General features: G+C 36.3%; 1 protein-coding gene across 3 annotated transcripts in view; it reads right to left on the reverse strand.

Moving 5' to 3' along the window:
- Positions 1–26,541, reverse strand: part of GABA-B-R1 (gamma-aminobutyric acid type B receptor subunit 1) — a 178,191-nt gene that overhangs the window by 59,633 nt on the left and 92,017 nt on the right. For all 3 annotated transcript variants that reach the window (XM_069056201.1, XM_069056200.1, XM_069056199.1), the window contains exon 3: positions 3,124–3,258. In XM_069056201.1, the coding sequence (XP_068912302.1) occupies positions 3,124–3,258 (135 nt within the window). The remainder of the gene's footprint in view (positions 1–3,123; positions 3,259–26,541) is intronic.

Raw genomic sequence — 26,541 nt, forward strand, 5'->3', positions numbered from 1 at the left:
AAAAAGATAGATACAAAATAAATTTGTAATTTTTCCAATGACGTATTTTGCTTTGTATTTCGCATTCGCTAAAAAAATTTAATATGCACCTCCGCCAAAAATTGCCTTTTGTCCTTACCTGTTTTGCAACCTCGGCTGCGCCTCGGCCAAAATACTCAGACTCGGACGAAAAAGATCCACTTTTTGGCCTTGACACACAAATAACTAATTATTGCTCAATTTTCTTGCAGTTTAATAATACATAATAATATTAATTAATGACAATTCGCCCTCTGCAAAGACACCAAGAAAAAGGAAGAAAATAATAGTATTCTATTGTTCAATTTGAAAGGAAGCAAAAAAACAAGAAAATAGTAATAATAATAATAATAATAATACTGTGTATTACTCAATTTGCTTGCAGTGCAATAATAATGCGCTATTTGGAAGGTTACAGAGAAAAATAAAGAAAATAATAATAATAGTAATACACTTTATTGCTTAACAGAAGAGTTATACCTATCAGAGAGAAAATCCTGGAGAAAAATCTTCACGTCAAGCAAATGCCTTCTTGATGATTGCTAAACTAGTCGCATTTCGAAATAGTTAAATACATTAGCCTTTCCAATATCCTGAAAGGACTTGATTTGTATGCATTTAAAAGTGTGTTTGAGCAAGTTATTGATTCTGCTGAAAGCTTTCGAAATTGCATTAAGACCTGACCTCGTGGAGCTTCGTAAAACTGAAAGGGTGCATTAGAAGAACTTCGGACCGGCTCCGAGACAATTTACTCGAATTTATTGAAATGATGGGACAAAGACTCTGTTCGAGCCGATTCACAATCCGTAAGGTAATTTCTGTAGTAATTACATTTTTTTTCCTCGTTTACTCCAACCCGGAGCGATATTCTCGGCGCGGAATAATTCAATTTTTGTCGAATCTCGTCAAGACTCGAAATTAATTCCTGCGACGACTTCAAATAAAATAACACTCGGAGATGGAACGGAGCAGCCAAATTGGGTGGTGCCCTTCAGATGAAAAGATTCATGCACGACCCCTTCATTGTGTTCATTAGCGCACATAAAACACGTAAAGATGTTCGATCATTTTCCGGGATGGCGCTGCAGAGGGTTTCGACTCAGACGTCACGTTCTTCCCAGAGAAATAACGAAATGATCCTTCCAAACAAATATTCAAAGGAGACACGACACACATCAGGATCCAACATAATTTGATACTTCCCGGATTCCTGGAAGCTTATCCTGATAAAATCTTGAAACGCGAAGCTGGAAGTTGGACCGTCGTCCTGGACAAGAAATTCGTCCTGACGTGATTGTCTCCTACATGGACATATTTTTTTCGCCTGATGAATAAATTATCAACAATAAGATTAAATTTTGGGTAATGCATCTCCGACTAAAGCAAAACAAACTGAATCCCAGATGAGGACAACGTGGAGAGTCCTTCCACTCCCGACTCGCGCTCCGTCAAATCAATAACTGAAATTCTTTCCGGAACCATCAAAATAGGACGGTTTGCCTTGGTGTCGATAAAAATTGCTTCGTCAAGCCTTTGCACGATACATTGACCGGCTTTCGCCGATTTATTGTCGGTTCGATTCGGTCGGTGGCGCGGCATTCAGGCCGCGGACAGGAACAGGTGCGTTCGATACTCCTCTTCGCTGTAGTGCTGAGTTAATAGCATCACTATGTAAATAAGGACGAGAAGGACTTGTTTAAGTCGAAACAGGAGATACGCTTGTGATTAAATAAAGCTAAAAGGAGCTGAATAATTTTGGTCTGTTTGCGAAAACGTCTTCTTCGTTAACCAACAACGAAGTTGGTTCTTGAATTAAACTTGTGGTGAGGTGGAGTGTTGTATAATTTAAATTTAACTCGTTCGTTTTTGAACTGACGAGTGTACATTTTCGAAAAAAAAATCTTTTCATTCTTGGCGCTTTTCCTCTCTTTTCTTTGACGAGAAGTTGGAGGACGTCGAGGGAGTGTGCGAAGAATTTCCATTTTGTTGCACTGGCCGTTTATCGATTCCCGTTTGCTCCCGGATTCATAACCCGAATTCCATCTTCGGTTGCTGTTCGGTTCATTACTTCGAGGGATTATCGGCGCACCTCTCCAAAGGCTCTAGTCGAGTGTGTTTTTGAAAGGGCGTCGGGTTCGAACTGTACAATAAACGGGGCCCAGATATCTCCGAATTATAATGGTCATAAATAATCCCTTGGACACAGTTTAAAAAAGATTTAGATAACCGAGAGAAATTTCTTTCGATATTTCATACAAGAGAAAAAATGTCCCAGGGGAGAGTTTTCACGGGGTCGTGATAGTTTTCAAAGAGCGATGATACAATTCTTTCGTCGTTTGCTGCCCAAGTGGTGTTGACGCGAACCAATTTTGCAATTGGCAAATTACTGAAGTTATTCGAACAGTCGACCATTCTTATGACGACGTTCACCAAGCTGCAAGGCAAATTGTTGAATGAGAAAATGAATCCGAAGTAATAGATATTGCGAGGGAAATTATGGAAGCAACTACTTCCAGATCCAGTCGAAGGGTTATAGTCACAAGGCAAAGAAAGAAATTACCTAAGACATACGTTTCATTGTTCATAACCTACTTTGAATTTTTTTATCGCACTGTAACCAGACAGTATTGTCTTCTTGGCAGATAAACCAAAAATAAAATACTGTGAAGGAATCTTTCAAAAATATCTTCACTTTCTGTATTTTCTTCTTGTCTTTTAATCCAGTCACCAGGGAAATCTTTAGGTACTTCTAGTTGCCCTAGCAACAATTCTTCTATTTTGACTCGTTATAGAGAATCTATTTTTTTAAATTTAGCCATTTGAACAACATCAGAAACAACATCAGAAAAACTAGTCAAAAATTTTGACTTTGTCATTCCTTCCATTTTCTTCTGGTAGTTTTTCAATTAAATTATCTTCATGATTTCTTCAACATATATTATGTTTTGGCTTTGACCCGTTTTGAAGAAACCTTCTCCATATTCCGAATAGCAGATTTTTTTTGGTCAAATAACACCCTATTTAAGAAACCCATCATACCCATCCTGCTTTCCGCGCAACCACCCCCATCACCTAACCGCCACAACTAAATCGTCGTCTACTCACCACAATCAGGTTCCACATTTTGGCCGCCTCCGCCACGGTGGTGCAAACGGTGCTGCATCCGGCAAGTAACATCAGCTTCTGGGGCTGGTTGTAAAGCAGATTATACATGACGCTCGCCCCCAGCCCGGGTTCGCACTGAAAATTTACATATATTAGAGTCGCCGCCCTTTTAACCACACGTCAAAAAATAAACCGCCGCCGCCTCCCTTTACGAGTTGCGCCCGTGGCCACTGCCGTATCAAAGGATCTCTGTTTTGATTTCGGTAGGCCTCTCAGGAAGGAAAAACCGACCGGATGGGAAAAAATTGTTTGTCTTGAGTGGGACAATCTATAAAAGTGTTTTCAGGATTCGGCTTGAATTTGTTGCCGTAAAAATATTTTTTTGTCGGGGGATGAAGGCTCATCACGCTAAATTCTCCCCGGTTGTGTGTTTTTGTTTGTTAATGCAGATCGGGGCAGGAAGAGTGGAAACGTATTCTATTTGAGGGATTTACAAGGAATAAAATTTGTTTCAAAATTAAATAAAACATACAACTAAGACATTTATGTGTTGATAATGAGCAGTTAAGGATAACAAGAATTAATTAAATAAAATTGAATTTTATTAAATAAATGTTATGTATTATTATTATTATAAAAGGAGCACGGCATCGAGGTCAGATTTTCTTATCATAACCGATAATTCGATCAAGTAACAACAAATTCCTCTAGACGTCAATATTTTTATTATTGTAAAAACAATTTTTTAGGCACCCTAAATGAAAACGGTAATTTTACGTACTTGGACGAAAAGCAACTCTTTTTCGGACGCACTTTTTTGGACGCTGACCGTAGCTCCATCTGTTGGTCTGTTGAGTAAGTTAGTACGAAACCAACAAAAGCGATAATTGTCCTGTCACCATGAATGATGTAAATAAGTAATTCTATTGCAAATAGTAAATTTCTAGTTTTGTTGGGAAGCTGATAACAAACACTAAAAAAAAATTTGTTAATGTATATTAATAAATTTATCTATGTATTTGAAAAAAGTAGATACATACAAAATAAATTTGTAATTTTTCCAATGATATCATTTGGTTGGTAGTTCGTGCGGTCGCCTAAAAATTTAATGCGGACCTCTTTGCCAAAAAGTGCTTTATGTATGTACTCGCCTGTTTTCCAGCCTCGGCTGCGCCTCGGCCAGAAAACTCAAACTCAGACAAAAAAGATGCACTTTTTGGCGGCCTTGATTCACAAATAACTATTTTCGCAAAATTAAAAAAAAATAACAAAAGTCCTTTAGGAAAAGAACAGAAAAGTTCTTTTTATTAACTCCTTTCACAGTCCAACTAGTTAGTGCTTTGGCATTTCCTAAATATTTCTAGTTCTAATTGCAGCACTTTATACACTTCGATAATAATAGAGTCGTGATATACACCAAATTATAACTTAGTGTCAACACCATTAACCTTTAACAAAATTTGTTTTCATGATAATAATCTATTCCTAAAAGTTTTGTTTGTTTTTTTCTTGTATGACATAAATTTGTAGTTTGTGACACTCCACATAATCTAATTTTTATTGCACCAATCAACGAGTTCACGTTTTCGTGTAAGCATCAAGAATTATCCGATTAACACTTTTCAGAAATTTTAATACCTCACAATTTATTGCTGACGGCGTCTAAATCAAATTTCGTCGAGTTTTCTAAAGAGTCCATCTCGGTTATTATTAGGACAGTCGACAACGACAAACCGGAATGTAATTTGGTGCGGAGCTCCCAAAAGGTAATATTTCGATAATGAGGATGACCACTTTACGTTCGATTTTCCATTTGACACTTTTCCGGCAGGTCTCCGCCGGGAAAACTTGTCCGGATCCGCTAAGCAGCCTGCTTTCGGAGTCGATTAGCAAAAAATTCATTTTAAAACGATTTGCTTCCTGTTATTAAATGCAAATTTATTGTACACCTAATATTTACTTCGGACGGATCGGTCATTAAAAATCGCTCTAAAAATAATTTTTAAAGTATCCCGAGGGATTTACACAAACTGTTGGATCTCGCTCTAGTAAAAATTACCCGAGCGTAAAAATACACCCGACAAAAAATACGCAAACTCCTCTCACCGATGAAAATTACATTTCACTCTATCCCTATTATCATTATTCTAGAATTGACATTTTTCTCGTCCATTCCCTGCCTACTTATTTAATAATTATTATAAATAATATATACAATATTTATCTGAGAAAATATCCTCCTGCAGGAAAATATATTTCATGGCCTCCTGAGGGTAATAATAGGAAAATAACTGCTGATGTCCCTGCCTGTGGTGGCGTTTTCTAAAATAGGAAAGCGCCAGGACCCGATAAGAATTATTGCATTGTAGCGACTTAGCCGTGGAAACATAAACAGATGCGGAAAAATTAGATGCATTGCGACGTGGAAAAGCCCATCAGGCGCTTTTTATGGCAGAAGAAAAAAGCACAAACTCCGTTCGACGCTAGTTAATGATCCACGAAACTAAATCTGATAGTTAACGGAAGCTGATGTGCTTTTTGCCGGTTTAATTCCGAAATGACAACCAGACAATCTCGGTGAATTATGAATATCGCCGAAGAACATTTTATCTTAATTCGATCTTGTTTTTTGATACGTTGGGAAAAATGGGACGAGGAGTGTCGCGTACCGAATTCTAATTGATGAAATACTCAGTTAAGTAATTAGTGGATGTGTGGTGGAAAAGCGAGCTTTTGCTCTTCGTTAATGAATGAATGGCTATTAGTTGTTTACTTCCATTATCGTCATTGTTATTCTTTATTTGTCTCACAGGAATAAATTAATTAGTTAATTAATTGCGTGTTTTCTCTTACGCGTATAATTCGCATAAAATAATACGCCCCAAAGATAACGTTTTTGGTCGATGGTGCGTGGGTTTCATTAATTTCTAAACAAATTTCCTGCGAAACCCACGCTTCTGTGTGACGGACTGGAGTAAATACACTCCGAAATTTGGAGACCTTTGAAGTATTCATCTACAACGGATGGAACCTGAATTCTCCAAGTGAAAATCATTAGTACCTAAATGCACCAAAAATCGCCAAAAATATGGGAAATTTCTTTTTAAAACCAACCGGTAATATGGACCTACAAGCCCCGCCTCCCAAATTACTAAATCGCGTCACGACCAATCCATTACTGTGCATACGTAAGCCCCGCCTCGCAGTTTAGCCGCTGTACAGTTTTCATAGTATCGTGTCTCCAATAAAACAGAACTGAATAATGTCTGACTGAGCAAATGAAAAAATAGTGATTGTATATTAATCTACTATTGTCAAATGGTCCACTTTAATTAGAACTAAGCCATATGCTGCGCACTTATAAGCCCCGCCTCCCAACAATCGTAACTCGCACTGCCACCAATCTGGTATTGTGCACACATAAGCCCCGCCTCGCAGTCCAGTTGCGTCGCCAATCGCACGTCAATTTTTCTGTGAACAATTTTGCCACTATATCTACTCATCAGTCTGGTATTTAGCGTAAAATGAAAAATTCCTGTTGCACTTTTGTGTGTTCCGCTATACAGTTTTGATTGTGTCGTGTCGCCAATGAAGGGGAAAATAAAACAGAACTGAATAATGTCCTATTATAATCCCGATTGAGCAAATGGAAAATTGGTGATTGTACATTAATCCACAATTGATCCCACGTCGAATCGTCGAATTCTCAAATTGCCGTAATCATTCCCTCATTTTTCCACGCCCTGAATCCAATTTAGTTAAGGCAAGAATCAAAAAAGTCTTAAATCACTTGTACAAGAATCCGGACGGGAGAAAAGTGTCAGGAAAGGGTGAAGGTGGTGGTCAGGGGATTAATTTTTAATCGCGAAAGCAATCACAACTCAAACAAGGGTTGTACAAGGGCGTTAGACTTGTGCTTGTATCAATAACACCCTCTCGGGAGTCGACCCCATTTATTTTGTATCGATAACGTGAATGAATTGAAACTTGGCAGACTCTTTATCAGGGGCGTCCGCCACATTTTGGATCTCCAGGAAACATTTTCTTTTTGTCTGCGAATGTAAAATCACGCAACTACGTAAACGTAAACGATGCAGAACAGTTCCAGAGTGAATTTCAGTTTTTTTATGCCCCAGTACGTTTCACTATATCACTATAATAAAAATGTTATTGGCGATAAATTTCACGAGGATCCAAAATAGCGCCCATAAGAGCCACGCGTTAGAGACACATCGTCGTAATAAAAATTTATTTTCTTACCTGGTCGGTGCCGACTGAAACAATGGCCGGGATAATTTCAGGCGGCCGACCGGAACGCATATTTCAAAAGAACGTCACCAGAAGAAAAATTCAAATGAGCACGGCGCGAAGCAAAATATCTCTGTCTGTGATCGGTCAGGGCATAAATCGAATCCTGTCATTTTTGTGTTTTTTGCCTGTCTGAGGTGGATGAAATATGACGGTTTCGCGTCGTACAATTTACTGTTTTAATAAATTAGAATTGAAGAGGGTTCGCTTCAAGTTCATTTTTCTTGCACGCTGCGCGGAGAATAAACTGCAAAATGTGTACCAATTAACGTCAAAAAATTGTCCGTATTGAACAATTCTCGCTGTTGGGTGTGTCAGAATTATCATCGTTATCATAAAAAAATAAAAATGAGACACGACACTTGTTCTTCTGCTTCTTCTGTCGGTAGGCCACCCATCCAAATCTTAACCTCGCGGAGCTTTGATTCAAGAAGCGAAAAGAAATTACAAAGGGAGATGTGGAGAGGAGAAGAAGCAGAGAAAAATGAAGAGAGAAAAAGAAAAAGGAATAAGTGAGCGAGGAAAGACCAATGCAAAAATGGGAAGAGTATTTCATGAAATTTCTGGAAGGGGTAAAGGAAAAATGAATGGCAGAAACGAAATGAAGAAGAAGCAGACGGCGCCGGAAGGAATAGAAATCACAGTAGAAGAAGTGGAGAAACAAATAAAGAAACTGAAAAAGAGAAAGGCACCGAGGAGGGACGGAGGGAAGAATGAAGCATGGATGTATAGGACCGAAGGAATAGTAGAGAGAGTGGTTGAAGTAATTAACGGAGTATGAAGAGGAGAGGGATTCCCGGTAGACTGGAGAGAGGGTGTAATTTGCTTTATTTACAAAAAGGGCGAGAAAAATGAAGTGGAAAACTACCGCGGAATAACTTTGTTAATCACAGGATGAAAAGAGAGATTGAGGAAAAGGGAGTCCTACCGGACCACTGTCCTAGTATGGACAATGTACACACCCTTGATCATTTAAAAAAGAATGAATTAAAGAAGAAAGGGAGAGGATGTATGCGGCGTTTGACAAGATAGACACAGAGAAAATGTTTCAGTGTATGAGATAGAGATGAATAAGCGAATGGGTGGTACAAAAGAAAGAGAAGATATACCTACGCAAGAAGAAAAAAGAAAGTGAAGGTGGGAGAGAAAGAAGGTGAATAATTTGAGACGATAAGGGTAGTGAAACAGGGCTGTTCCCTTAGCCTCCTGATATTTACAATATATGTGGCAGATATAGACGAAATGTTAAATCAAGCACAAGAAGGTGGAGTGTGGTAGCTAGAGAGAAAATTTGGAGCTTGTAGTTTGCGGACGACTTGATAATTGGTAACAGTGAAAGAGAAATGAAAGAAATATTGAAGAACCTGGGAAAGTGTTTGAGGAAGAAAAAGCTGGAAGTGAATAAAACACCTAAACGAGTTCAAATACTTTCACATTCAATGGAAGAGCCACGGATAAGGGACATAGGAGAGAGACAGTGGAGACGTAATATCAGAAGGAGAATGATGATATTTGAGAGCATGATAGAGAGTACATTGATGTAGGGGACAGAGATCTGGGGATGGAAGGAACAAAAAGAGGTAGAGAAAATGCAAGAAAAATATTTGAGAGGGGTGCTAGGAGTGGACAGAGAAACACCAGGTTACATAGTGAGGGAAGAGTGTAAGAGGAATAGGCTGAGGGTGAAAAACGGCAAAGAGATCGACAAAGTTTGAAGACAAAATGGATGGAAGGGAAGAGTGCAGGATACTAACGGAATGCTGGAGAAAAAAAAACAACAAAGAGAAGAAGAAGAGAGAGGAATATACTATCAGAGAAACGGGTATGCCAGTGAAGAAAAAACAAAGACACAGACAAGCAAGAAAGAAGGGAAAGAATCAAAGAATCCAGATAGAACAGGAAGTATGAAAGGTGTATGCTAGAGGAAATTCCGGGGTACCTGGGGAGAGAGAGTGCAAGTGAAAGAAAAATGATGGCGAGATTTAGACGTGGGAACGAGGAGAGAGAAAGCAGGCATTGTATGGAAGAAGAGGAAAAAAGTTGCAGAATCTATATAAATAAAACTGAATGTCTGTTTGTATATTTTGTATGCAAATCTACAGTTTTACTCCGAACTTGATGAAATTTTGTACACTTGATCTTCAAAACAAGAAGAAAATTACTGTCTACTTTAATTTTACAAAAACCAACCCCTACTACCATTTTCAACCCTGTTAAGAAAAAAAGACAGTTTTTTCGAGTTGGAAATACCCTCACCTTCGCCGCTTCACCCCTATTTCATCCTCTGAGTATATCGTCACCTTCGCCGCTTGACACTCACAAAAAGCAACCCCTATTATCATTTTTAAGCTTGTTAAGCACAAAAAATTTTATTCGAGTTGGAAATCGCGTTTGCATGATATGTTCAGGTGTCATAGTTACATTTGGTTGTTTATAAAAGTAGCAATTTCGCAAAATGTGTTTGAATGATTGTGTTTTACCGGAAGATGTCTTAAATGAAGCAGAACAAGCTTCAAATAGCTTAATAACGGAAAAATCAAAAGGCAGGTATCTGAAATCAAACGAGATAATCAAACAATAGGAAGATCTAAATAAGGTTACAACTGAAAATAAAAGTGTTATGTTGGCGTATTTTCAGGAATTGGTAAGTAATTATAGTGTTAGTTTCTTATCGTATTGATCTTTTTGTTTATATAGTCGAAGAAGAAAGTAGTCTACAGTAAAGTTTTAATTATTCTTCCTAAAAAGACAAACTTTATATTGAAATTATTGCGTTTATAGCAATACATGAAAGTAGAAACATAATTTTAAAACATTCTGAAATTTGCGGGCAAAGCCGCGGGTAAAAGCTAGTATAGTATAAGGAAAGAAATACAATTGAGAACATGTGGAATGGATGTAGCGAAATGAGAGAGAGGGAGAGAAAGGAAAGGGGAGAAATACTTAATGAAGACGTAAGGGAGATAAGATGGATGAAAGAGATATGGAATAGGAGGGAAAAAATAGAAAAAGAAAGGTGAGCGGGATAGGAAAAATGTTAATTTTTGAAATTGTTATTTTGGTGTTTTTAATCAGGAATCCGAAACCTCGGGGGCAAATAAAACATTTATTAAAAAAAAACTAAATAAAAGTCTACACTATACTCACTACAAATGTGAGTTGTATAAACGCCGGTGCATAGACTGGATGCACCTGCAATCGCTCAGTTTGCCCCCTCGACAATAAACTTTAATTAAAACTTCCTTAACTGTGATGACTTAGCCGTAGATCCGCATCTACATCTTTCCCAAGCGAAACTTTTTAATTTGGCCGTGTTTAGGATTTGTGCCGGAACTCGACGAATAATTTAATAACGATTGTTCTCGTCGCAAATGCGACTTCATTAATTAACAAACTATTGCGCTGATCGAATTAGCTGGAGGGGGGGCGAGGGCTTTACAAACTGAGTTAAGACGAGGGTCAATACATTTGCAATTAGTGGACATGTTGGTTGGTGTCCGAAAGCCGTTAGAGATTTGGTAGGGATGATCGTCCGTGTGCAACGTAAATTGATCGTGGGGATGGAGTAAATCTTGGCGAATGAAATTGGAGACTGCGAGTGCAACGGGTGCATCACAGGAATTCGTGAATATTCCTCTTTGGACCGCTTCCGCTTCGGGGTTGGACGTCTGTTGGTGGATTTATGAGGCTGTAATCGGATTCGAAGTGAATGTTTTTACTCTTAATGTAAAAAGATTTATTTCACATCTTCTAATCTTTCGAGCTATTAAAAGAATTACCGTACCAAGTACATAATCCCATTCGGTGCCCACTCTATATTATTGTGCATGGTCCAAGACTTGAAGACATCAAGAAAGTCACTCCAGATATTGTTTTACTAGAAAAAAACGCGATTTCTCTGGTGCCACCGATCCAAAAGTGACCCTACCCGGCACTGCTTAGCTTCTTGATCGAATGTCAGTTAGTGCTTTCAGGTGGTGGATCCGCTTGAAATGATCATAATTACGCCCCGAGAATCTAAAAGTTGGTCCGACCAACAGGATCGTCACAATTACGAAAGTTTTAATTAAGCTCTCCTATTAATAAGTTAAGGGTGGCAACTGTCAAAAAAGATTCGCCGCAATTGCTCCACATAAAACTCGACGGCGAAGCTCCACCTCCATCGTGTCCCCGTTTCAGCGTTTTCCTGAAAACGTGAAAAACGAACGATGGCCGCCCAGATAGGCTCTCGCATGTTAATTTCCCTTCTGTTTGTGGAAAACGCGACGTTAGCACTGCTTCCATTTTCACCATGAAAGGAAAGGGTTCCGCGAAAATTTCAAAGTCTAATGCAATTCCTCAGTCGTACTTTTGACGAGCGGACCCGAGTTGAACGGCTTGGGAACGGGGGTTGAGGCCGCGTTCTTGCTCTTTTACCCCGATTTGCACGACCCACCCCGCGGACATTCGCAGGACAACAATTCGTCGATCAAACGCGGAACGAAGCGTGGACGAGGTCCTTGTTCGACACCCTTGAATCGAACAACGGCTAATAATCGATCAGGCGCCATTTACAGAAATGATAAAAGGTGATCCGGGTTTTAATTAACATGGGTTGCGTGCCTCCACCCTGAATAAATTAAGTTCTCCGATGTATTTTTAGTTGGTGCTGCATCACCCCCATTAATAAATTAACCGGGAAAAATAACAATTTGTTACACCAATAAAATAATAAAACGTGATCGATGTCGGTCGACTTAAGCGAGAATGGTAATTATGACCGTAATGAAAATCGTTGATGGACGTTTCCGGTTTCGAGCGGATGAAGTGGCAGCAACAGGATAATGTGTTTTTTTTTACTAGGAAAGTTATTTCCGGGAAATTATTTCTTCGTGGTTTTGAAACATTCCTAACAAGGAAGGTACAAGGAAATGCACGCCTGTCATACGCAAGGGCGGATAAAGGACTATTAAGGATGTTCACAAGAACGACGTTTTAGTTCTAGACTTAGTGTGTCTGAATTTTCTCCAGTCAAGTACAAATTATAATGTGTTGGGGAAATATCATCATTATCATGATTATTATTGTTAGGAAAAAAGTGTGTTCTTAAGACCGCACGGCAGAAGTGAAAACTTATGACGTTCAAAAAAAACTCCAATTCTGTTTTTAAAAATCAGTTAAGTGCTTTGATTTTTCTGTCGAGAAATCCATATTCAAATCATCACTCAAAATCTGATTGTTTCTTGCTCGCTCGGCTCCCCCGAACTAACTCGAATAAGCCTTTCACCTCGGAGCGTGTGACGTGGCGCGTGACGGTGAAACTAATTCACTGCCCGGGAATAATGTCGTGGTGCGGCTAAAGAAGTTTTCACTTCAATAAAACTCACTGTGCAGGTTTCGTGTCAATTACTCTGCAGGCCGTCTACTTCGTTGCAGTATTAATCCCTCCACCCTTAATATTTAACGCGTAACACTTACACAGTTGCATTTCTATCGGACAATCTAGGTCAGAGTGATTAAGAATAAATAGGAAAACATTCGTGTGCATCGTAAACGAATTAATTATTCAGCGGTTTAGAAACCATTCGATAAAATAATGGCGGAGACTATCATCCACACATGTCTGGATGTCATGCATAATTCAGACCCCTCCAGATCAAAAGGGTGAGTAATTCTGGCTTCAGCCGACCCACAATAAAAAAGCTCAATGAGAATTCTCAATTGGAACAAATTGCGCATAACTTCGCGGATTGTTTCGTTTTTGATGTGGAAAGTTTGACTGGGGGAGCGGGTGGATGAACATTGTTAAAAATCGTGGGGCGAGAGAAAATTAAAATTTTATTTGTGAATATGAAGTGGAAATGCAGTAAAGAGAATAAATCTAATGACCTGAATCATCATCGCCGTGGATCTGGAGCTCTACGTAGATCGTGAAGAAGGAGGTTTTAGAATCTTCTAAGCGATAACAGAGACTGTTGAAAATGACTGACATGAGTGAAAAGATGACGCACGACTCTCAATCTCTATGTCATCCTATTGCCTACTTTGTATTCTCTTTGTAGAAATTTCTAAACTATTAGGCATTCACGATATTTTTGGGACCGACTTGGCTATATTTTTTTCTTTTCATGTTGGACTAACTGACTCAGTGATGCAACGGATGCAATTTTTTTACCTGCCAGTGTCTATTCGACATTTTCTTGCCACCGCATTGCCAGTTTTATTATTTTAATATTCGTAAGAAACTAAATGACTTATTAAGTGTGTAAAATAATTTAAATTTCCGTCAAAGGAACAGTCAAAATTATCAAAATAATTTTATTACGATAAAAAATTTATATTAAGCCATTTAATTTAATTTAAAAAGGTCAGACCAGATTTAAGAGATCCGGCCCCAATGTACCTATCTAGAAAATATAACCCTATAGTAAAAACAACCTAACCTAACACAAAAAGTGTCAATTTCCTTTAGGGAATTTAGTTATCACCTAGGTACTTCCAACAAAATCACTAGATGGTCATAGCCAACTCGGTCCCAAAATGATCGTGAATGCTTTATATCAGAAACCACGTGACATTAATTTAGCAAATTGTATCACAAAACAACAACAATTTCGTCCTTAGGAATGAAATTTCAAATTTATTCAACTACACGGCAATTTTTTTCGTTACCGTTATTATTATTTGAAACGTTATTTTTCCTGAGTCATATTTAGCCAGTAGGTCCCAGTCAGCAACTGATAATTGAAAAAACTACAACTGACGGAATACCACTAGGATCAGTTTCAGGTCCTTTGTTATATAATTTCTAAGCTACTGTCAATGCTGTTACCGTTCATTTCCTAACAATCTGCATCCTGATTGTCTATAAGAAGACAACTTGTTTTGTTATTACCATTATCATTATTTGAAGCGTTATTTTTCCTAGCAAGGATATTTAACCAATAGGTCTTAGCCGGCAAAGGCTTTGGAGAGAGATAGTGAGGAAGACAAATAAGGTAGGGGGATGCGCTTAGGGAATAGGAGAGAGAAAGTAGGGGGTGATTTCAGGAAGAGAATGATAGGGGGCAGAGATCTGGGGATGGAAGGAACAAGAGGAGGTAGAGAAAATGTAAGAAAAATATTTGAGATGGATGATAGGAGTGGACAGAGAAACGCCAGATTACATAGTGAGGGAAGAGTGCAAGAGGAACAGGCCGAGAGTGAAAGAGGGAAAGAGATCGGCAAAGTTTGAGGAGAAAATGGATGGAAGGGAAGAGTGTAGGATACTGACGGAATGCTGGAGAGAAGAGAAAAAGAACACGGAGAAGAAGGAGAGAGGGAAGTACTACCAGAGGAACGGGTATGCCAGTGAAGAAGTGGAAAGATTGAGAGCAAAATGAAGATGGATGAATGTAAACCTGAGTGAAAGTGATAAAGACACAGACAAGCAAGAAAGAAGAGAAAGAATCAAAGACTCCAAGAACAGAAAGTATGAGAGTTGTATAACAGAGGAAATTCCAGAGTACCTGGAGAGAGACAGAGTGCAAGAAAAAGAAAAATGATGGGGAGATTCAGATGTGGGAAGGAGGAGAGAGAAAACAAGAATTGGATGAAAGAAGAGGAATGAAGATGAAGGATGTGCTATGAGGAAAGAGAGACAATCGAGTATACAGGTGTCCCAGAGTTGCGAAAAAGCTCCATAACTTGTTTGTTATTAAAGATATCAACTTTTTCTTTTTTCTAGATGATAGCTACGCTTCTACTGCATATTCGGAATATAATGCGGTATATATACAGCGTGTCCCAATATTATAAAAACACTAAAGTTATGTTTTTTTAAATGGAACCTGCCCAGTTTGATTTCATTTTTGGATTTTATGCTAAATTGTGAATCAAATCTACATAGGTCGTTTTTAATTATCTGCCACCGTTTTTGATCAGTGGCGTATTTTTTACCAGAATTTCGAATTGCAGGGGTCCCTTCAAAAATTCGTACCTTCCAAATTGTTGCACATAAATTAAAATAATTGACGCTGTTTGATTCTTGAATATTTGCCGCATCTGCCAAATGTTCACTCAATAACGTGCTTAGTCGCATATGCCTACTGCGATTTTTTGAATATAACACACTAAAAATTACAAAAACTCATTTTTTTTCAAATGGCACCTTGCATTTATTATTGCACTTGTCGAAAGCTTTTTTGACAAGCTTTCCAACGGTACAGGGTTTGTATAGTCGAATGTGAAAATTTAGGGTGCTATCTTAAAATCACTAAAAATTACTAAAATCATTAAATTTTAATTGTTAAACACTGTTTTGTTGGTTGATTCATCTTTATGGTGTGATCATATTGTGCGATTATTTTTTGTTAGGCCTACTAGATTTTTGTATTGTCTTTTTAACGGAAAAATTTCACCAAATTTAGCGATTTTAGGATAGCACCCTAGATTTTCAGATTCGACTATACAAACCTTATATTGTTCAAAAGCTTGTCAAAAAAGCTTTCGACCAGTGCAATAATAAATACGGGGTGCCATTTGAAAACAATGAGTTTTTGACATTTTTAGTTCGGTATGTTTAAAAAATCGCAGTAGGCATATGCGACTGAGCGGGTTGTTGAGTAAACACTCAGCAGATGCGGCAAACATTCAGAAATCAAACAGCGTCAATCATTTTAATTTATGTGCAACGATTTGGAAGGTACGAATTTTCGAAGGGACCCCTGCAATTCGAAATTCTGTTAAAAAAAGCGCCACTGATTAAAAAACGGTAGCAGATAAGTAAAAACGACCTGTAATTTAGCATAGAATTCAAAAATAAAATCAAACTGGATAGGTTCCGTTTAAAAAAAACATAACTTTAGTGTTTTTATAATATTGCGACACATTGTATATATACCGCAATATTTTCCCAATGTGCAGTAGAAGCGTAGCTATCATCTAGAAAAAAGTAAAAGTTGATATCTTTAATAACAAACAAGTTATGGAGCTTTTTCGCAACTCTGGGACACCTGTATGTGGAATGGATGTAGTGAAATGAGAGGGAGGGGAGAAAGGAACGGGGAGAAATACTGAACAAAGACGTAAGGGAGATAGGCTGGATTAAAGGGGAGGAAAAGAACAGAGATGGAAAGAGGTGGGGGATAGGAATAAAAATGTTTTTTTTTATTGTTTTTTAATTATTTTTTTTTTTTGAATTGCTATTTTATCTTTAAAGAAAAATGTAATCAGGAATCCGAAAATCCGTAGGGCAAAATAAATGTAAGAGCAAAGAATGTAATTGACGGGGTACCACAGGGATTGGTTTTAGGTCCTCTGCTATACACTTTACAAGGCATTGCCACAGCTGCGACCGCTCACTTTCCAACATTCTGCATCCTGATAATCTTTACCAAGCCTCCTTTTGAAAATCTGGGACAGCCGCCCCGGTTTAGACGACTTGTCTCATAATTCAAATCATACCAGGACAACCACTTTCATTCCCATAAATGGCGATCGACTGTTCCTTTTAATTATTGCACGGCCAATTCCATTATAACTTTCAGCAGTCGGCAACTCAGGAAAATGTTTCGATTCAGGGAATGTTTCCGGTTCGACTAGTCGTACATTTTTTTTCACACGTGTTGCTCCTCCATTTGCGCGGATTCTCGCGGAAGCCCACCCCATAAATACAACGGCAAGACGGGAACACGCTTATCCGAATTATCTGTCAGCGCGTCAGTCATTCTTCGGGTGCAGCAGGATGAGTTGCGCGTTTGTCGCGCGTGATATTTCGCCGGGAAGAAAAGGAAAATGTCATAGATCAAGTGCGAAATCTGGTTGTGATATGTATGGAGGGCGCAATGAAAAGCGCAATAAATAAATAAAGGCAACATCGGTTTTTTATCCGAGAGTGGAACGCTTCGCTCTGTCTGAAAGAAGTATAAATCAAAAATCATGGTGGAGGGGGGAAAAGATATGAAAGGAGTTGGAACAGGTGGTCGACGAGTACTGGTCTAGTGCCAGTGGAATAAAACGCAAACAGCATTTTTTCAAATAAGTTGGGCTTGTTGAATTGTTAGAATTGAAATTTTAGATTCTACAGAAAATGTATTTTTTATTTGAAAAATATTTTTGCGTGACCCTTGTATAACCTTATTGTATAAATTTTGCAGAAGTTAACATACATATTACGAGAGATTAAAGTGTCTTTTCACCCCTCGCATAATTATTGTGCTCGCCGCGCTCACGGAATAGTTACAACTGGGATGAAAAGATGTATTTTAGTCCCTCGTCATACACTATTAGTTGTTGTAAATATTTGTATAAATTATAAATTGTTCAGGTCTGATTAAAATTGTGTGAATTAGCACCATTAATAGATTGTTTTTTGCTGTAACTTTCTTCTTTAATTTGTTGTCGCCGCATTACCCTGAATAATTCATGACCTGTCCACCACACTAATCGTGAGGCATCACGTTTTCCTTTCGGATCAATATGCATAAATAATTTGGGCGAAATTTGAAAATTTAATGTCGGTCGGATCTATATTTACCCGAGCCATTTATTTCTGGAAATGTCAACTTACTCAAATATGATTCAAAGTGATGGAGATAATTATCGTGGTCCAGTTTTTTTTACAGTTGAAATACTGAATTATACTCGGTTTTTGTGGGTTACTGTTGAAACGCGATACTAATAAACTTGGGCAGAGATATTTTATGTGGTTTTGCACATGTTAAACTGAATAATGCAGTGTGCAGCGGGTGCGTTATAAATGGATTACAATCACAATAAACAATGGATATTTCTAATTAAAAAAATGGCATCAAACAAAAAAATTGAGTATAGAGCGGCCGTATGGTTTGCTCTGGGGTACTCAACAAAATTGAATTAAATTGCAATGTAAATGGGTTTTCTGTCTATTCATTTAGTCCATTTACAATAACAACAAATACAAGAGGATTGTTTATGATTTATGGAAAAACAGTAATGCCATTTCGAACAAAAAATGAAAGCAAATGATTTGTATTTACCATTCAGCAGGAAGAAGAAAGAAAATTCACAAATCATTTTGAAAGTGATAGTATTGTGAATTAAAGATAAAAACTGCAGTACATACTTAGTTTTACGATTATTAAAATGATGATAACTTGTAGTCAATAATACTAAGAAAAATGAAGTTGAACGAGCAAGGAAGATTTTATTTTTTGTACAAAAGTGAATCCATGTACTTATTAAAAATGAATCTGTTTCAATTTGTTTTAAATAAATTCGTGACTTGGCTCATTCCCAAACAATTTTATTTATGATTTTGTTTATTTTATTGTGAAGAATCTTGGAAGAGCTTGTAACGCTTGAAAAAATTTAAAGAAATTTTTTTCCTCTTACAAAAAAGGTATACTTACTAATTAATGTAATATATTCATTAATTAATATAGTCCAATTTTTACCCTTTTGAGGTGACGTCACGATTTCCTTCCTCGCTTTCTCTTTATTGAAACGACAGAAACAGAAAAAAAAAAAAACAAAAAAAAGGCACGTTTATTTATTGTTGGTCACTTTGAGGTTATTTTATGCTTCTGTCAATTTGACAATTTTTAATTACAAACAACCTTTAGAAGCAATTGTCAACAAATTTGACACATTTATAGTTATTTATGATCAATTCAAATTTGTTTCTGATCCTAGCTCAAACATACATAAAGTTACTAGATAATGACGTCATCGCAAAAGGGTAAAAATTGGACTATACAGGATGTTAGGTAAATGTCCGGCCAAACTTTAACCGCGAGCTACTGCTTCATGTAGAACTCGGAAAAAATATTTAAAAAATTCTGTCAAAAAATAAATTGACATTTAATTTTCGACGTAAATTTTTTTTAACTGCTTTTAGTCTTCTACGTTGTCCCACAACCTCGTAGGTAAAATTTCGGCATATTTTTAAAATACACCCTGTGTATCATATTTTATAAAACGTACGCCAGTGCGAAGTAACCTCTAGGAAATATGCTTTAAAACAAGAAAACCGCATTGGTGTACGTTTTATAAAATATGATATACAAGGTGTATTTTAAAAATGTGCCGAAATTTTACCTACTGAGTTGTGGAACAACGTAGAAGACTACAAGCAGTTAAAAAAAATTGTACCTCAAAAATTAAATGTCAATTTATTTTTTAAATATTTTTTCCGAGTTCTACATGAAGCCAGTAGCTCGCGGTTAAGGTTTGGCCGGACATTTACCTAATACCCTGTATACATTTTTTGTAACAGGAAATTTTTTTTTAATAAGTTGCTAATCATTATTTGGTTATACTCGTACTAATAACCAAATAATATATTGATTAATTAAGTATTATTTTGCAGAGGGAACTGACATTCTTCTTTTCTTCGTCTCTTATTTCTCTAACAATTTTATCACAGATAAATTACTTCAATTATTTGAAAATCATATTTTGAACCAAGAAACAGAAAGTCAGTTTTTACATTGGCCTGTTTTTTTTTCAAATTTTCCAGAAATTCCTGATTTTTCGATTTCTTAATATTTCTTGAATATTTTTAAGTTACTAATGATGATTGATGATCTTTGTCTTCGGATTTATCACAATTTCCAGATTCTTATTCTCTTCTTCTGAATCTTTCGCATCCTTTATATCATTTTTAATCTTCATTTTAATTTTAAATTTTTTAAGTACAGTTACGGCCACGGAATTGCGTCAGTTATTTTACTGTCAATTCGAAAAAACGTGTGTAACCTGAGCTTTATTGTCATTATTCAACATTTTCGTGACAGAAATTCTGTCACGCACAATAAAAATTGATTGACAAATTGACATCCATGTCAAAAATTCCAATGTGGGGTTAGAAATACGAGTATATAAAACCTGTTTTACAGCTAATGTCAGTTGAATGACAACGACTGACGAAATTCCGTGATCTTGACTGTACAAATTTCAAAAAAGATATCAACTCATAAAGATAAAGATAAACACTGGAAACGAAATCTAGGAACCTGCATAGATTTAATTTCGTCTTTATAATTTCTTTTCCATAATTTTTGGGATTTCATGGGCTAACCGAATTTACCTATTCTCCAGATTTTCCAGGTTCTCAGAATTTCCAGATGGTTTTCTCTTCGAATTTCACAGAACCGCCAAATTCTTCTGGATTTCCAAGCGAATTTACGGAATACTTTGTTTTTTCAAAAACTGCAGGTTATTCAAATTATTCCACAGTTACCTTAGATTCATTAGAATCAAAGAGTGCATTTTCGATTCCTGAGAATCTCCATGTTCTTCCAATTTTCCAAATTCTAGGGTTTACTCAAATTCCTTAGTTTTTCTGAATCTCCAAATTCTCTAGATTTTTTTAAATATTTTTGATTCCATCAATTCCTTGGCTTACTTGAATTTCTTAGATTCTTGGATTCCTTGACTTGTTTGAAATCTTTTAATCAGAATTCCGGATTTCTAAAAATATCCAGTTTCTTTTATTGTTCCACATTATGCAAATTTTCCGAATTCTCTAGTTTTCCAAAATCTCTTGATGCATCGAATTCTTTCCATTCATTACGGTTTCTTGAAATATTCTGAATTCTTTGGATTCATTGTATTCGTTGTTTTTCGAACACGATGAATGTTTTGAATTTTTCTTTTCAAATAGAAGTATTATATTCACAGAAACATTTTTAGAAAAATAATTCTAAAAACTAAATTTTCAAAACAAGATTTATCACAATGACTGGTTATTATAATGTTCTCTTCAAATAAATCTTCAAAATAACGATTTTATTATTGATTTCCTTGGATTTCTTCCACTTCCTGAATTCTATAGTTTATCGGCGTTTTTGAAATTACTAGATTCATTAAATTCTTAGAATTATATGGTTTCTTTTAATACTGTAGATTTTCTCAATTCTTTGAATTTCTTAGTTTCCTTAGTATATTACGGTTTTTTGGATTCCCTGAATTCCTTAAATTTCTTGGATTTTTGGACTCTGTCATCTTCGGATTCTTCGAATTCTCCAGTCTCCAGATTTCTTGAAATAATTAAATTTTGAGATTTCCATTAATTTTCTAGATTCTTTTTAAGTGATAAAATCTGATTTAACATTAAGAATATGTATATTCTTCTGCTCTCTCAGATTCGATGGATTGCTCGAATTCTCTAGTTTCTCGGATATCTCCAGACTTTCATGGTTTCCTTGATTCTTCGATTTCTCAGATTTTTGAATTATTTATGGTTTATGAATTCTTCAGACACAAATTTTAATGTAAAATACTATATTTTTTTTTAACAATTCCTGAAATGAAATCCAGAAAATAAGATTTATCACAATAAGATGACTGGTTTTAGCATCCTTATTTTGAAATTTTCAAAATATAGTATTGTTTGGATTCACAGGTTCTTTGGTTCTTTTAGATTTTCATATTCTTTGAATTTTTTGGATTTTTTTTAGGAGGGAAATATGCATTTTCGAGAATCTCGACATTTTTCTGATTTCCCAGATTGTACAATCCTTTAAGTTTCCTAGTTTTTCCGAAATTTATAGATGTTTTAGATACTTTAATATATTTTTTATTTACTATCTACTCTTATCTACTGCAGATTCTCCTGATCCTTTGGTACAAATTGTTAACGAAAAATAAAGCCAGACGCTCATTACTTAAACAGCATAAGGATTCCACGCTTCACAATGAATTCAGAAACATTATTAAAAAATTGTAATTTATTTATCTCGTTCTATTTTAAAATTTCTATCTCCTGTAAAGTTTATTAATGAATCTGTTTTGAAATTATTTGACTAGCGAAAAACTCCGAAATAAAAGTAAATGGGAAAAGTTTCGCTTCTTTGAAACGATTGTGTTGTACTCTCAAACTTTAGCCACTGAAAGATAGATACTGAAAAAAAAAAAACAAAAATAAGCCGAAACTTCCAAATATAATTTATTAACCGATACTGTTGGAAAACACGCTAACCCCCGATGCGTAATTACATTAAAATTCAGAAATTCTCCATCTTAAAAAGAAATTAAACGGCTCCACCGATCGCTTTAAAAAAATGCCTCGCCCCGCTTTATAAATAATAAACGCACAGCAATCAGCTTCCGTTTCGCAACTTTTTCTGTTGAGGGATTTAACTTTCATCAACGTGTGTGCCGCGAGATAATCTCATCATAAGCCAACACCCGGACGGCATAAATTTTATTTTCACAAATAAACCAACTCTCTTATTATTTCTGGTACGTCTGTATTTCCCCCGGCGGGGGGCGCATCGATCTCTGTCTTTCGCTCACTCTTTACCAAATTTATTGTCGCGCCTCGGATAAAAACGTATCGGGTTAGTGTTTCTGTTAAAAACTCCGCCGTACACAGAATTTTATTTGATTTACGAGCAAGAAAAATTACGAAATACGCAAGCGGAGAACTTCTGCCGCAATCCGTTTCATCCTCTTAGCTCGACAATGCATGTGAATATAAATACGTCGCCGGAGCTGCTTCCCATTAAAAAATATTCGCTTACTTATCTCAGATTTTCCATATTTCTATTCAATTTCTTTGAGGCTTCTGAGGGATCGTGCAGCGGCCCCGACGAGTCTGATCGGAATGCCAAAAGATCCGACAGACACAACAGATTTTATTTAAATATATCAAAAAATAACAAACAACGGAGGTTTCAGATGTGACCCTTGCGTGGCGCCGTAAATGCAACATCTTTAACAGCCATGTTCTACAAGCTGCGTTTTTTTCTGATTTTGTGTGCGCTATATAAGAGCGTTTTAATGTTGTAGGGAGTACCTCAAGGAACAGTTCTAGGTCCAATTTAATTCCTTTTTTGAAAAAATATTCAGTATAAAACCGAGATGTTTTTAAAAAGTAAGTTACGCAGTAATACTATGTTGACAATTAAAACAGTGTGGGTCAAGCTACGACTGCGTTTCAATCTTTCTTGTGCTTCTAATCGATTTATTTAAGCAAATTTTATTTTGTGATATTAAAACTGCGTCGAGGTTGTTTCAGCGAGGGCTGTTTGTGTGCTCATCGGGTGGAAACTGCACAGATATTTTCAGTTTCCGAACAAGAAAGCTTGTTTGTCTGCAGCGATTCGAAGTTTTCCCTCGCAATTTATTCGCCGTCTCATAGAAAAAACAAACAGGTGGAGGTAATGGTGAAGGATATCCACTTCAAAGCTACTTTTATTTGTGGCGATGTAACAGGACACAGGACTCGTCCTGTGAGAAGTTCGCAACTCGGACACCAACTTTATTTGTTCGGGGAAACTTTATCCTTGCGGCTTTTTGTGCGGGCGCCAATTATCGAAAAACACACTTCGATAATGGCGTTAGTTTTTGTCCCGAATCCTTTCGGCGTATTTCATGAAGTCCGCCGCTCGGTCGGGACTCTATTAAATATTAATTGTCCTGCAGGAAGGCGCAGTTCAGGACGAATTACTGCTAGGAGCTGTTTCACAGGTGTTTGTCGAGAAGTTTCCTAGACTGACAGCGACTGATAGAGAGGTGGGCTCTTGGGGTGAATAAATGATGAACGTGTCCGTCATTGCTCAAACAGAATTTTTCTGGAAGTAAATAAAACACTTCAGAACAACTGGAATTTGAGTTAAAAATATCTAACTCGAGGCGTTACCAGGACGAGTATGGGTCTCGTTGGACCATTATGTGGGTCAGGGTTGGAAACCACCATCGATTCCACACGCCGACTAAAATAAACCCTTCCTCATATCGCACATAAATAAGTTTATGGGTTGGCTAGTGTGGCACTATAAAGTTTTACAACGCAAAGAATTTTCTACCTTCGATGCAAAAATGTATGGAATGGTTTGCCAGGCGGGGATTTAGTGGCGGAAAAAATGACAGAAAGCTAATCTCCCGGCGAAGTTTCCTCGAAAACAAGAAATAGGATTACGACGGAGGATACGAGAAGAAGCATTAATTTTTTATTGATCTGATTTGGGCGTTTTATGGTATTAAAATGTCGGACGTTGTTTGGCGAAGGAAGTTGGCCAAAGTTGTGAGTAAAGTCGACAGAATTATTAATAACTGAGGGCTGAGTAAATTTGGAAAATTAAAAGTTGGATCTAAGGAACAAGACAAAATGGTTTAACTGTTTACTATTATTATTATTGGGGTTGTAAAAAAGCAATTATTGTAAAAGTAAATTATTCCAAGAATTAAATTGTGTTTTAATTTATGATTCATTATGATTTTAATAAGTCTCCAAAATAAAAAGAATACAACTGTATAAAAAGACCAAATATAACTAAAACTGAAACAAAAATACCACAATAATTTGCTTTAAAAATAAAACAGGAAATAAGGAAATATACAATGAGATGATCTACCTTACAAAGATTAAAATGTGTCATTATTAGAAAAGGAAAAATAGACAAATCCTGACGGAAAATAATTAATACATTTGTAGTAGAATCCAAAATAAATAAATAGCTACAATAAGAACAATATAATGCATTTTTGAAATAACCAAACAATTTTCTAAATCTCTTCAGCCGGTTTATTTATCATTCAAAATAAATTAACGCTCTGCAGGCAAACTGATCAAAAAGAAAACAAATCAAGAATGGTACCTTATCTTTTCTTATATCGAAACGTTTATCGTGATTTAGGTCGTACCAAGAATTATACTTCTTATGCACAGGCGTTTTATTGTTAATTTTATTCTCTCGTATCCCACCTCCACCCGGCGGCACGGCAATTTTGCCGGAGTACATACACTATTACGGATATTACTATCAAGTAATAGTGCAGTGCTTATCAACATAATTACCGGCGTCTCGCCTCCGCATTTTGACTTTGTTGTGTATTATGTTCTGTGTCAATGTTAAGGAACTTCCTCACGATGTGACATGAGTATAATAATATACCTTTTTGAATTTCAACTACCAATGTGTTATCTAAATCCAGAATTTTTAAATTTTTAAAAAGAGATTGCGGTACTATTCCCGTTGCTGAAATTACAAGTGGTAAAATCGAATTTTTTTCTAAACACCAAAGATTTCTCATAGCAACGGAGAGCTCTAAATATTTATTAATTTTTGTGTTATATGTCTGTGTTATATGTCTGTGTTATATTATGTGAATTTGGAACAGAAAAATTTGTTACCCAGTCTAGGACTGGTTTACAAATCTATGAGGGGCATGATGACCAACTCAATAGACCGGGACCAATGGCTTAACGTGACTTCCGAATCACGAGACAGAATATAGGCTTTTTTTTTAATTTTTTTTTTTAATTTCAATAATTAATTAATTAATTATTGGTAAAAACCATTTTATCAATTCTTCTGGAATAATTGCTTACAATCACGGTAAACGTTTGTCAACTTTGTCGAAATCGAACAGTTATTTTCTAGGTTAACAACATCACATCGTTGAGATTTTTTTGACATTTCGGCGAAAAATCTACTTACCAGTGGCGTGACGTTAGACAATAACGGTGGTAAATTATCCATTCTTACGAACGTAAAATGTTGCTCTTGTTTATTTTATAAATTTTCTTCATTATCATATAATAATAATAAAATGCACAACGTCTAAAATTGATGAGGTACGATTTATTATAAAGTAGCGTTTGAGACCACAACTTGTCTACGCCCATGCACTATAGAATTCCGCTACGACATGACAGATAACACAGGCCTGCAAAACAAAACTTGTTAATCGATGTTTTGATTTTGATAACTGATTTTGTATAACATTGGAGCCCTGATTACAAAAAAACAATTCATTTTTTTGTATCACGTCAGGTTTTTTCACAATTAACAAAAAAAAAAATTAAGCAATTTATTTAGGAAAATAAGATGTTTATAATAATTCTTGGTTAATAATTTAACTAATTTTTTTATTCCTTATGAGAATGGCATCTTTAACGCTTTGTGAGGAAACTTCTTTTAATTGATTGCCTGCTGTATATTTTTTTTGGGTACATCGCGCTGTAACATCCAGCAAAAGTCTACCATCATTGATACGCTCCATCTTCCTTGATATCACCTCTCCATTTGTTTTATATCTTGGTCAAGACGTTCCCCTTGTTCCTCTCTGACAGCACCAAGATTTTTAGGAAAAAGATTTAAGTGCGAAAAGAGGAAATTCACTTTCAAACTCATATTACATCCCAAGATGTGAACATTTTTA

Source organism: Tenebrio molitor, chromosome 8 (assembly GCF_963966145.1).
Source record: "Tenebrio molitor chromosome 8, icTenMoli1.1, whole genome shotgun sequence".
NCBI classification, from domain to species: Eukaryota; Metazoa; Arthropoda; class Insecta; order Coleoptera; family Tenebrionidae; genus Tenebrio; species Tenebrio molitor.